This window comes from Larimichthys crocea, unplaced genomic scaffold, assembly GCF_000972845.2.
Source record: "Larimichthys crocea isolate SSNF unplaced genomic scaffold, L_crocea_2.0 scaffold220, whole genome shotgun sequence".
In the NCBI taxonomy this organism is placed as follows: Eukaryota; Metazoa; Chordata; class Actinopteri; family Sciaenidae; genus Larimichthys; species Larimichthys crocea.
Genome location: NW_020852928.1, coordinates 279,047 through 293,082, shown reverse-complemented (window position 1 = coordinate 293,082; position 14,036 = coordinate 279,047). Strand labels below are relative to the sequence as shown.

At 40.6% G+C, this 14,036-nt stretch overlaps 1 protein-coding gene across 1 annotated transcript in view; it reads right to left on the bottom strand.

Moving 5' to 3' along the window:
* Nucleotides 1-14,036, bottom strand: part of LOC104936402 (heterogeneous nuclear ribonucleoprotein L-like) — a 33,656-nt gene that overhangs the window by 7,055 nt on the left and 12,565 nt on the right. The window contains exons 3-8 of the mRNA XM_010752430.3: nt 12,874-12,983; nt 12,640-12,767; nt 11,100-11,185; nt 10,908-11,004; nt 8,020-8,092; nt 106-177 (exon numbers count right to left, since the gene is read on the bottom strand). Of these exons, the coding sequence (XP_010750732.1) occupies nt 106-177; nt 8,020-8,092; nt 10,908-11,004; nt 11,100-11,185; nt 12,640-12,767; nt 12,874-12,983 (566 nt within the window). The remainder of the gene's footprint in view (nt 1-105; nt 178-8,019; nt 8,093-10,907; nt 11,005-11,099; nt 11,186-12,639; nt 12,768-12,873; nt 12,984-14,036) is intronic.

Below are 14,036 nucleotides of genomic sequence, written 5' to 3'. Positions count from 1 at the left end.
ATGGGGACTGTAGATGAAGTAGCGGCCTTGTATAAGACATCAGCTTCAGTTACCAGTGTTAAGTGTGTGTATGTGTGTATGTGTGTGTGTGTGTCTTAGTCTTACCATAGCCGTTATCACTGTAGGATGATGGGTGTTCTCCTAAAATGGCCTGTCTCTGTCTGCCCTTTCCACGGTCTGAAACACACACACATACACACACATTATCAGATTGTGCGCAGGACCAACAAAAGGCTTCTTTCACACACGACCCTTTTCCTGATTCTGAGGAGTCCACAGTTGAATTGGAAAAGGTGAACAAGAAGACGGCCAAATCAGTGTCTGTGTCTTTAGTCCCAGACAGGTTCTCTGGTTTATTATAATAGACAGGTCAGAATCTGAAGGTGTCCTCGTCCAAACAAGCGGACTAACCTGGGGCTTTGTTTACACCCTGTCTGACTGCTTGTGTTTTGCCACCCATTCTTCCTATGGTTAGTGATGCTAACGTTCCCAGATCTCAGCAATGACCTTGGTTATCACCATGTTAGTTTTGTTGGTACAAATGATAAGCAAAACAACAATAAAACCCAAATTGCAAATTTCTTTAGTAGACAGCTCGTCAGTTATTAGTGTGACTCTATAGTATGGAAACAAAAAAAACTAATAGACCATTCATACAGAAAACCATGTATGCATCCTATTAACTTTGTAAACTTTGCTATGCATACGTGTGACCAGTGGTATGAGGTGAATTAAGAGCACTGCAGGAATTCTCCCATTTCACACAACTTGGGTCTTATTTGAATGCTTTTGTTTATCATTACTACCTACCCAGCCATTCATTTTCAGACATCACTTTGGCAACAGGTTAAGAAAGGTAGTCCATATGTCCTTCTCCCTAGTCCTGTACTCTTGCTTCTCCTGGGGGTCCCAAGATATTCCCAGACCAGATGGTAATCCTCCCTCCATGTTCTGGGTCAGACCTGAGGTCTCCTCCCAGTTGGACATGAAAATCTCTAGAGGGAGGCATCCTAATAATACACCTAAACCACTTCCACTTCCTTTGAAGCAAGGGGACAGCAGTTATCTGATCTGCTCAACCTGTCGGTTACGTTGAACCCAGCCTCCATCAGCAGAGGAGACCGTTCCCAAATTAATCTGGTCGATACACAAAGCTCAAAACCACAGCTGAGGGTTGGGACATTGGTTGACTGGTAAATTGAGAGCTCAGCACAACAGTCCAAGTCAATCCACCTGTTAATCCACACTTACAGGAAAGACCCCTGACATACTGTACAGTGCTCAGACACTCCCTCTTGTCAAGCAGAGTGTATGTCATGATGTCTTGAAGGGCCATGTCAAAGAAAGGGAGGGAGGGAAAATGGTAACAGAAGCAAACATGGCACATGGAGGGTCCCCCTGAGGACTAAGGTGGCAGCCCATGCAGTGACAAGTGAACTACCCCCAACCAATTACCTTTACCTGTGCAAGCAATCGAGGCACAAGCAAACTGGCCAGAGGGCTGTCACAACCACCAGTAATTGCTGAGACCTGAGACACAATAACGATAATTAGCCCTAGGAGTGTTAAAAGTTTGAAACATGATCCAAGTACTGTATATTGGCACAGGAGTAGACAGTAGAGGCTGTACACACACACACACACACACACAATGACGGTGACCAACTGAAATTCTCCCCCAACAGTAGATGATATTATTTGATAACTCATTTAATGAACATGATAGCTTCAGAGAAAGATGTCATATCTGCCTCTGTGCTCTCATTCAGGTTACAAGAACTGGAGGAAAGTGTTGTTTCAAAGGAGTGTGGAAGGCTGCAACGTCATTTACAAACACTCTATAGTCCTTCTACAAACCAGTGCAGATCATATTAACTTGTTTTTGTCACTTTTTGTGTGCTGATTTCAAATTACATCCATTTCTATAAACCACACTCATGATTAATGAGTCTACACCGCAGCAAAACAATGGAGAAAAAGATGGAGGTGAGTAAATAAGAAATAAACAGCTTTAAGGTGGTTTTATTCAGAGACGGGTATAATAATTAGAACAGTAATAATAATCATACAGAGAAGGTCATGTGAACAGATATGAAAGAGACAGTACCTGTGAGGCATCAAGCTTTCTCTTTTTTCTCCCTCAGCACGAAAGAACATCAACCTGCATTACATTATCATCATAATGATAAAAACATTATCATCACTGGCTGTCACACACAGTGAACATACATACTACATACTGCAGTACACTGTACAGACTAAATACAGACTATTTACTACTTTGGAAGCACATTGAAATGACAATGACTTTGTGTTTTAAGAGTCACAGCCAGAGTCCCCCCCCCCCACCTGTACACACTGGTCAACAGGTCAGCAGTTATATGGCAGAGTGAGTGCTGATGCACTGCTGTATTGTATCCACACACACACACACACACACACACACACACACACACACAGTGACTTGAAGGAGAGATGCTACAGCAGTGTAAAGTGAGAAGGCCAGTAGATAATCCAGGCAGCAGCAGGATGGCCATCCACACTGACCTTCACACCACAGATTAGCAGCTCACACAGTCAGCCGCATGTTTCTCTGGTGTGTTTAGTGAACCTGGTCAGTCACAGAGAGGCATGAGCTTCTGTGTGTATCAGCTAGTCACTGCCACATCAAGCTGACAACGATGACGAAGTCCACTTCCCTTGATTAGGGACGCAAACGAAGAAGAGCAACAAACACAAAAAGTTGTTTTGTGGCTTGTTAACAGAAGAATGAACTCAGATCTCACAAAAAAAGCTTTCACTCAATTAATGAATTAACTGTTCTCTGTAGATTAGCATGTAGTCAGCAGCAGTATTTCTATTGCATGTGCGGTCTCTAATTTACACACAGCACGGGCATCTTAATTATTTAAATCTTCCGACACGGCAAAGATCAGTAATTGACCTCGTCTGTTCTACACTGGTGAGCTGTTCCACATTTATACAATGAGATCACTGAGAGTATAGCTGGTGTCCTCGGTATGAGCCGTGAGCTCCATCAAAGATCGGCCCTCAGATGCCAACGAGGCTCCTGTCAGCACCAGTGTCAAGTTTCAAATACAGGACTGAAATAATCAGAGATCAATCTCATCAGGAAGATAAATAGAAGCACATTCTGTCTAACTTCTGCACTCTTAGTCTGCTGGTGTATGAAAGCCTCTGTGTCATGATGGTAGCTATTGCTTTGTGCTGGTTCTGGTTACTGTCATCTTTAGTTTTGTCCAGCTGCAAACTTCATACTAATTCAAACCATGTTTGAAGTTTTAAGTGGATTTATGCTGGAAAAAAAGGAAAGGGAAAATGCAGCATGCTGCCTGGAGTCAGCTCCTGTAGACACGAGATATCAGCTGAAGGGGACAGAAATGTGTCCTTTCCTCAGCATTTCCTAACCAGCACATTTTGAGAATGATGTGCCCTCACAACACAAAAGGTGTTCAATGAACCACAAAAACAAATCAACACAAATCCCTCTCAGACCACATCCCCTGGAGGTTTGATTAATTACTGAGGGCTGGTGTTAGCAGTTGCTCCATGGAGGTCATTACTGGCAGTGCCAGCATGAGACAATAACAAAATTAAAAGTTCTCAGCGGCCTACAGTCACTTTGTAACCCCAAATAAGAGCCAGTGGGACCAGCTGTACCTGTAGACGTTTAGCAGACAGAAATACAACAGCACACTGTTTATATGACCATGTCACGACAGTTAGCTTCTTCTCTGTCCTTGGCTGTGACCCTGTGCAAGCTGATCTAAAGCAACACGAGCTATAACTAATACACACACATTATGTGGGATTAATGTGAGTGACAGCTTCTTAAATACTGAAGCTGAAGCAGGAGAGGAAAGAGAGAGAGAATGATAAGAGAGAAAGAAAATAAGAGCAGAGGGTGACAAAAAAGGAAGTAAAGATCAGACAAATGACGAGGAGCTTTTAGAAAAACAGTAAAGTGTGAATCAGAGTGGAGTGGGTTGAAAAAAGAATTGAAAAAACAGGAGTAAGGGAGTAAGGAATAGGAGAAAGAGGGAGGACAGAATCAGATAGTGGATGTGCACGGAGAAAAGAGGATAAACTGCTGAGGAGTGGGAGAGAGAAGTGGAGGGAGAGGAAAGACGAGAAGGACATGACAGGAGGGTGAGGGGAATTAGCAGAAACAAGATGATGAGAGTGCAAAAAGATGAAGAGGGTGAAAGCGAGGGAGTGCAGCATGACACGCTGAACACAGATGGAGGTGGACTGAAAGGTGGACGACTTGAAAAGAGAAGGGGTCAGGAGGAGAAGAGTGACAGCTGTTACCCTGGAGATGATGATGAAAACACGAAGTGAGGTAACGTGGGAACCAAAAACAGGAAACGTGGTGTATTTTTACAGAGACGTAGACTGTAGCTTTGTCCCAACTCTCTGTGCTCCAATAACAGCTGTGCAAGCCTCGGTCACAACCTCGCTCAGAGATGCTGCAGTAAAAGACATTTCCTGTAACTGTGTCACGTCATCCACACGTTTAGAACGGGAAGTGTGTACTGTTTCCTATCACTACATACAGTCTATGAAGTCTAGCACGGTTTGTTTGATGGATTTGGTAGTTCAGCGGGGTTTTGCATGCCTGTGTTCTCAAAAACATCTTCCCCTTTGCATGAAGTACAAATCTGGCTTTAGTAAAAAATACCCCAAAGCATGTGAGAATATACAGTACATCAAGTGACGCCTTCCTCTCCCCTCCGTCCTGCCTTCCTGCTGTGTGACCAGTGATTCCCAATGTTACTCAAAGACTATGTTCAGTCATGACTCGTCTCTGTCTGTCTGTGTCATTTCAATGTGCCTCCACTGCAAACAGAAAAAAACTGCAGATATGCATTATATATATATAGTGAATATTTCATTTATAACAGACTTGGGACCAGTTCACAATGTTGTCAATCATTTCATGAATCGTTCTGGAAAAATTCAAAGGCAGCATGACTGAGGGTAGTAAAGAAGTGTTGATCACTGGACATAGATTTGAGAGTAATGTTGCACACTCGTTATTTTGATGATGATCTTCTAGAATGACCTGGAAGAAGGCCAGAGGGCCTAAATTTGTTTGAATCCATTTTGAATGACTATGACTACAGCCAGACTTGAAGCAGCCTGTGAGTATTGCATGAAAGATCCTATTGCTGAGTTTAATTTGCATTATAATCAGAAGCCAAAAAAAAGAAGACATAATCATAAAACACCTTAATGGAATTGTTTGCAATGCTTTACCCAAGAAAGAGCCATGTGATGTTATTCATCTAATCAGCATAGCCATCTAATTTGCTAAGTTGTGTGGAGCGGAGCAGCTAGTCAAAAAGGTTAAGTGATGTTTGGAAACAGAATAAGAGGACATTAAATACTGTGTTTCTACAGTTTGCCCAAAAGGTAGACTGTGGACGCCTTAGATAACATCCACCACTAAATTAAAACACTTGTCTTAGTAAGTGTTGTCCACATGTCTGTTAGACTTGAAGGACACACACAGTGTGTTTCGGTGAGAAAGACTGAATGACTTCAGTTTGTTTGAAGAAAGCTCCACAGGGCACCTACAAGCTAAATATGTAGAGTTTGATCTGAGGGCAGCAGATGAGAACAGTTCATGGTGTATTTCACTGGTGCATTGTCATGACAACCTGCTCAGTGAATACTGATTATATATAACATTATATATATATATTGTTATATGTATAGATAATATATATAACAGCTGCAGGTATGTCCTTAGAGGTTAACATTTAGTGCATTCAAATTCTTCATTATGTCAACCAAAGAAGCCAAATCTTCCAGCTATACAGTATCTGACAATGCTAGGAGGCCATAAATAATATATTTTAAAAACAGAGCTGCGGGCCGCATGAAATCTGACCACGGGCCATGATTGGGTCGGACTTTGGACATCCCTGTCCTTTGGACCGTCCACTATGACTATCCACTGAACTGATTGATGTAAGAGTGAACTGACCCCAACATTAATCTCATCACACAGTTTGAATCCTCAGCTACACACCTCATACAATACAAAGAATGCAGCATTTAGAGCAGATGACTGTACACACTGGGACCGTGCATAGATAACACAGCTTGCCATTGGTCATATTACAGTGTTGTTTGAGCTTGTTCTAATCAAAACACTGATGCAGTCCAATAAAGAAAGAATACCAATCAACATTGTAGGAGCTACATTATGTGGAAGGCACATCCATGCACGTGCTTGAATGTACAGCTAGTGTAATAAGGGGATTCAGATTAGGGGTGTCACGATATTTGTTTGTTTTCACCATTATCACAACATTTACAAAAGTATAAAGAAAAACGTGTGGTTTAAGAGTACACTCAATAAAATGCACACGTTTAACACAGAGGCATTCGTTACTTACAAAAACTAGTTGGTGTGGTTGCCAACACAACACGGTGACATAAATAACACTGACAAAGGGAGGAAGGGTTCACTCTATACTGTGGGAATAGTTTGGTTAGTTTGAAATTGTTGATTGATAAATTGTTGAGCCTTCCACTGAACATCAACGTGACAGACATATCGTAGGTCATGTCAGACCATATGAAGGGCTTGCACTGATGAAGCCTCGCTTTGTAGAATGTGTAAGGACTGTGCTGTAAATGGATGGTTGTATCTGTGTTTTGTAGATTCATACATTGCTTCATATCTGTATTGTTCTTACTAATTAGCAAAGTGGCAGTTGCTTTGTTGTTGTGACTAAATGCATACACACAGTCTCCACACACTCCTCTATTTAACTGTTTATGTATGTGTTCTCTGTATATTTATATCTTTTATAGTTTTCCTACATTTGCTCTTTTTTTGTCCTTTTGAATTTAACAGTAAAATGTTAAATGAAATCTTAAAGTATTTAATAATATTTGAATTTTTTTTTCAATTATTGGTATAGATACAGTATTATTATTGTGATATTTTGTGCCACAATAAAGGTCTGATGAAAATTTTATATCGTGACAGCCCTAATCCTGCTGCAGTAAAGTGACAGAGAGCAGAGGTTAGACTAGACCTTCATACTGTAGACTCGCATAGCCACAGATCTGACTGGCAACAAGTTACGTCTGTTCCACAGTGCTGAGCTTTTAACCAGAAAGATCTTTCAATCAGATTTGGCAGTGAAAACAAATCAAGAGGCCAGTTTAGATCACACATTAAAGAACAAAGAGTGAAATCTAGAATCTATCTTAACGCACTGTGTGGTCCAGACCGTCAGGCCATGCAAGACTACGTCTCCAGACAGAGGAGGAGATTAAAACACAGGGTGGAGTAGCTAGATAGAAGGAAGTGCTACTGGAGTCCTGCAGACAGAGGTGGGGCTGAGGCCTCCTGGGCATGTTGAAGCAGCAGCTGCATGGTGGTCAGCAGGAGTGAGATCCATCTCTTTTTCTCCCTCTCTCTCTTTTTGCTGGGTTGCAGAAGGTGAAGATGGAAGAAAGCTGCTGTGCATGGTCAGCCTGACGTCCATCCCTCTTTCTCTGTTCTCTCCCTCAATGTTTCTCTCTCTCTCCTCATGGTAAGCGGAGGTGCAAGGCTTGTGAGAGGCCGGTGATTGGCTGGTGTGAGAGTGCTTAGATTGGAGATGGAGAGGCGGGAGGCGGAGGAGTCTTGGTGTGATGGAGGTCTACGGTCCAAACTGTTTATGACTATACTCTTAATCCACAGTCGGAGACTGACCCATAATGACTGAAGATCTGGGCACACTTTCACAAATGATGTGAAAACTAAGACGATTTTCATCTATTGGTGTAACATGAATCGAGGATAGCTGCAGTGGAGGGAACTGTGCCACTACAGAGAATTCAGACTAAACACAGAGTTTTACCTTCCACATGACACGATCTCCTGATTTATAAAAAAGAAGCGACACCCCGAATGGTCCAGTGGTCAGTCTGACTTTAGTGGAAGCACGAAACAGAGAAAGAACTAAAGAAGAGAGAAAGTGTGTGTCTTACCTCGTCTGACCAGGTATGGTTTGGTGTAGTCCCAGCTCTCGTTATCGTTCTTGATCACGTTCAGACGTGTTGGCTGTGACACAAAGATGAAAGAATTTATTAGGATCATCCTACGTGTACTTTTATTCACTATATATTGTATATAACATTGTAAGGTACTATTTTATGCAGATGACAACATTTTAGAAGTAACAGGCTCTTGTGTAAATGTAGACGCTGCAAACATAGTCTTCAAAAAGGCCAAACAATACACAGAAAAGATTATAGACACAGTGAAGTCATTAGTTAAAAGTATTTTAAATTGCTCCCCTGTTGAAAAAAAACTACTACTACTAAGTGATTTACACAGCAGCAGACCCAACAGAAGGCCACACAGCTTAAGATCCAGAAAAGTCAAAAACATAAAAAGACTCAAAGATGATAAAAGAAATGATAAAAGGCCAATCAATAAATAAATCAAATAATAAATAAATAATAATATAATAAACATAATATAATAAATAAATATGGGCAGGTATGTTTAATGAGTTTTAAGAAGTGATTTAAAAGAGTTCACTGTGTCGGAAAGCCTTCTCTTCTCAGGCAGGTCGTTCCAGAGTTGAGGGGTTCTGATGGAGAAGGCACAGTCAGCTCTAGTTTTGAGCCTCGACCCCAGAACAACCAGAAGTGACCAGCCCGAGGATCTAAGACTATGCACTGGTTTGTACAGGGTACAGGGCATGCTGGCAATATATTTGGGGCTTTAAAAGTAATCAGTAACATTTTAAAATCAATCCTAAAACACACAGGAAGTCGGTGGAGGGAAGCTAAGATCAGTGAAATATGATGTCTGAAGCCCAGCTACTGTGTTCTGCACTAGTTGGAGGTGTGTGAGGGATTTTCGTTTATACAGCAGAAAAGTACATTGCATTAGTCCAGTTTTGAAGATATGAAGGTATAGATTCTTTTTTTTAGGGTTGTATTGAGAACATGCATGCATAGTATGACTCATCTCATCAACAACTCCAGAAATCACTTGAAGCAAACCAAAGTGAACAAGCAACCTCTTCACTGCTTCTTGTTTTTGTGTGTATGATGATGTGTGATGATGGATAAATTACACCGTGGCTTTTGATCTCTTCTTACAAACAGGCTAATCATTAAATATCAAAGGTGAACTTATTCCATGGTGAGAGAGAGCGAGAGAGACAGAGACTTTCTACATAACCACTTATCACTAATTATAAGAGAGAGAGGCTGCTGAACGTGCTGGCAAAGTGCACTCAGACACTGAATCCACACACAGTGTTCTTTAATTATGTACCAGCCAACCCTACAAAGGACCCGTGTCTTTCACTACATGACCCTTGGAATAACAACCACATACCTCAATGGCACCTGCAGACAAAAGAAAACACAAAGCACACAATAACTTGAGGTTTATCACAGTGTATAATCAGTGCTCAATATAAAAGCTAGAGTTCAACCACCAATGAATGTGTCCTAAACTCAGTTCAAATTTCAGGAACCCAGTAAGCATAAAAAATAGACTGTGTTTGAGATTTCAAAAACATAACCAAGTGATGCCTCCTGAAGCTCATAAACAAGCGGAGTGATCCTCCGGAGTTACCTTCCATATTCTGGCCAGTGTAAATCTGCATTTTAATCATAGTTCCACTTCCCCTTCTTCACTTCCCCTCAGCCCTTGGTATTACCTAACAGCATATGTTATCTAATCGCAGGTCCCTTAGAGAGTGATACTGAGGCAAAAGCATCTTCTGCAGATAACTGCAATACGCCAGTTTCCAGTTTAGAAATTCCTGTTTGTCTCATGCACACATGATTTCATGTGTTAAGAAAGTCAGTAAATATGAACTGAAATTAGTTGACATTTTTCAGTAAAATGTCAAGCTAGATTTGACTAATCACAGTGTTTTCTTGCACCAAATGCATAAACGCAATGCATTGTGGGTGACCGAGTGCCGTCAGAGAAGGTCAACAAGAGCACTGTGAATGACTAATCAAACACAGCCTGCAACCACAGTACGAACGTGAAGCAAGTTGAAGGAAGTTCCAACTTCCACATACTGTGGCTCGAGGTTACTTGTCTTGGTCGGCGTTACCAAAGAAAACAAAAAGATGATTTACAAAGCTCCGGCAAGAAACACAAATGATGCTCAACATTATCACCAGTCATATTATAAATTGTATTGTTGATATTAGAGATGGGACTTATAATGAATTACAAGTTCAAGGGTCTTATGGATGCTCTTCATATAAACTAGTGGTACACTAAAGGGGTTTAGAACACATTATACTACCTACACTCACTTATACACACACCTCAATAACTGTAGTAAGAGCTCATAGCATGCTATAACAGACCATGCAGTTTCAGAAGTTATCAGAGTAAAGTACATACTGATGCATCTATAATAATGGATGCTTCATCATAATCACTGGTCGTTGTATAATCATAATTGGCGGTTAGTAAAGTGTAATATATTTTCATGCATTTAAAATAATCAAGTATGGTTATAAACCATTATGACTACATTATAGTTCACTATGAATGCCTTCATACAGACAGATGCACTTTTCATAGAAAGTGTTAGCAAAATGTTCTCCAGATAAATGAGGACAAAACAGACCCAGACACCTCATCAACATTTTACCTTTTACACCTTCTCTCCACCTTCCATCTAAGGCAGTAATGTGTGACCGTGATTTCATTTCCAAACAGCACTAAATGTGGCCATTTAAATAACGTCTTCATTGTGGAAAAATATATTCAAGCTATTATATACACACGTGTTGATTAGCATTCTGCATTGTGACTGAAACATGTCAAACACATCACATGTGTGCTGCAGAATGACTCCAGGTTTGTGACTGCTGCTGTCTCTTACCCTTGCATATTCAATCTTGAGTGTACAGCAACCAGCGTAGATGTCAGCCCCGTTCAGAGCAGCTTTGGCCTTCTGTGCACACTGAACGGACTCAAATCTGGAGGAGGAGGGTCAAGGAGAGGACACTGCACATTCAAACACACACAGACACACACACACAAAGACACACACAGACACATCCAGTAAGGATACTCCACCATGGCCTGGATTCCATTTCGTTTAAAGATAACGATCCTCAGGACACTGCCGATCGGGTTACACACTGTGTAGAGAACATCCTGAACCAAAACAGGGAAAGGAAAAAAGAAAGAAGGAACAACATTCAACATTTAACATGATATAATTAATTAATTCTAATGCTGCAGTCTGTCTTAACCTGCATGAAGCACAAAGCCTCAGGCCTCCGTGCATTTTATAAATACCATAAAGACACTGTAGATGGTAAGACAGACATACGACTCCCTGCTCTTCATCTTTAGGTCTTTTTTTAGGGATCGAGGCTCAAAATGCAAATTCCTGAAAGACTTGTTTCAAGAATTTGAAACAGTTTTTGGTTCCGGCTTCTTGTATGACATTCAGTAAAGCAACAATTCATCTCATCACGTTCATCTTTATGACAACTGCACTGAGGGTGGATTTTTATAGAACTCACCTGTTTATAAATGATATTAAGGCTTAAAGATGGTTGCTGGTTTATAGATTAGCCAGGCAGAATAGGCACTAACAACTGCATTTTTGAGCTTCAAAACAGTGCTTTAAAAACCAGTGGGTGACGCCGTGCATACGTTGTCCATTCTTTATATCGTCATTGCCCAAAACTACTGATCCAGTCGCCCTCAAAGTGTTCCTGACTGACTAACAAACTTTGACTGAAGCATGAAACTGGTTGAAAACTGGTAAGCATTGTTGAATTAATTCAATTTGAGTCTTGATTAATCTGTTCATCTAATAGATGAGGTAGTGTAGCTTGTAAAATGATAAGAAATTCAATCCATAAGCGTGCCACAAGAGAAAAAGAGAAAAAACTATGAAAGCATTTGTTTACATTTGGAGTGTTCTTAGATGATCCATGTTGAGATGATGGGTGAGAAACATTTAGAAAAAAGTTCAGCTCATCTTGTTTCCGTTTTTTCTGGCTTTTATAAGAGTGATTAAATAAAAGAAATTTGGTGAGCATTGCACAGTATTGGTCCGATGTCCTAACAAAAGCATTCTGTTGAATATAAATAGACTGTAGACTGAAAAGTATGAAGTCAGAGAGGCAGTATAGAAAGAGACGGAGAGCCTGATGTGAGGAAAGAGATGAAGGAAAAGCTTGAAGGAACAAGTCTACACAGACACAATAAATCTTTTCAGTTTGAGAGGCAACGACCGACAGATAGGCACAGAAATATTTTGTGCTACATACTGCCATTGAAATGTATGAAAGATTATACTACACCATTCAGTCCAACTACAACAAATGACCAAAAGTTGTGTTTTTTTACTTTTCAGTCTGCCACTGAAAATCAAGTGGAACCTATTATAATGAACATTTCTTTTCATTTATGACCATGCTCATGGGTAAGATCGAAACTCTGACACAATATGAAAAAACACAAAAAGTTATTATAGTATATATAGAATATATAATATTCACTATATTTCTATAGTGGAATTATAGTTTGTTCCACTAATGATATGATAAGCCACTTAGATGCCATTGTGTGTATGTGTGTGTGTGTGTGTTTACCGTGGTTATAGGGTAGAGGGGATTCTGTATGGACAGCAGGAGGACTTTGTTGCCACTGTTGGGGTTGTCAGCGTTGGTCGGCCTGGTGATTCTCTTGGACGTGGAGTAATTAAAGTACGCCTGTTGACCTGACAAACACGTGGATGAAAATAAAATATGACCATGTACCAACTGCTGCAGTATGAGCATGTGTAACTAATGGATCTTGGTGAGTCTTGACAGTGGGGATCAAACCTGCGATGTATACAGGCTCCTTGGCTCCACAGGACACACAGCGGTCAGCACTCTCCACTGCAGAGAACTCCACCAGGGCCTGCCGCTTGAATGGCATCATCATCACATAGCTGAGAACACACATACGCAAACATTAAAATAATGTTAGCCATACTGCAGCTCCTCCACTCTTTGGCAACATCTGAGAACAGCTGATTGTGTTTCAATCCTCAGTTCTCAAGTCTCAACAGATGTGAATAGGAATGATTCACTTTTAAACAAAGGATGGAGATGTCCCCAACCCCAGAGAGGAGGCAGAGGAGTTCACTGCTTTCTGTTCATTAAAGACAAAACTATGTGAGTGTGAAGACCTTTATAGTACCTAAAACTATGTGAGTGTGAAGACCTTTATAGTACCTAAAACCAAATCAGTGCAATAAGATAATACCTGTGTGTGTGTGTGTGTGTGTGTGTGCGCGTCTTTCACAGTATGCTTTTCTCTGCATCTCTGTTCAGCTGAGGAGAGGTTAATGAATATTGCACCATGCAGGGAGTGTAAATAATGGAGAAGGAGTCATTTAGAGTGGAAACTGCAGTATCACAAAATGTTTCCTTCAATTATTCAGCACCTGTAACTATCTTTACACTAAAGCCACTGGAGTTTATTACACTACGTCGCTTATATGTCACCCACCTGTGACTTCACGTGCTTTCACTTTTTACTTCATGTCTTCCACATCTTGAATATTAATTACTCTTCAAATGTTCATGTTGTTGAGAAATCCAATGTTAAAATATTAGTGGTGGTGTTTGACAGAAATTCTATCATGAAGGATTTAAGTTGTGTTTGTTTGTAAGTGTTTCTCTATTATTTTGTCATTTTGTGGTGCATATAAGCCATTTTCCAGATCGGTCCTGATGACTCAATGGGTATCAGTAGTTGATAGTATAGGGCTCTGTATGTGGGCTTTAAGCAACATTTTGTTGTTGTGATTTATTATCTCCAGTTTCAGAGTGTAATCCCACTGTGGTAAATATGTTCAGTTATACTCGAGTATTTGTTCTGATTACATTACTTATGAAACAAACATCAACCAGGTCACCAACAGCAGACCCAGCAGCAGCTAATATCACTGACTAGTCCAACAGCAGTCAGCCCAGCTCGGCGTCTGTCTTTCAGCCTT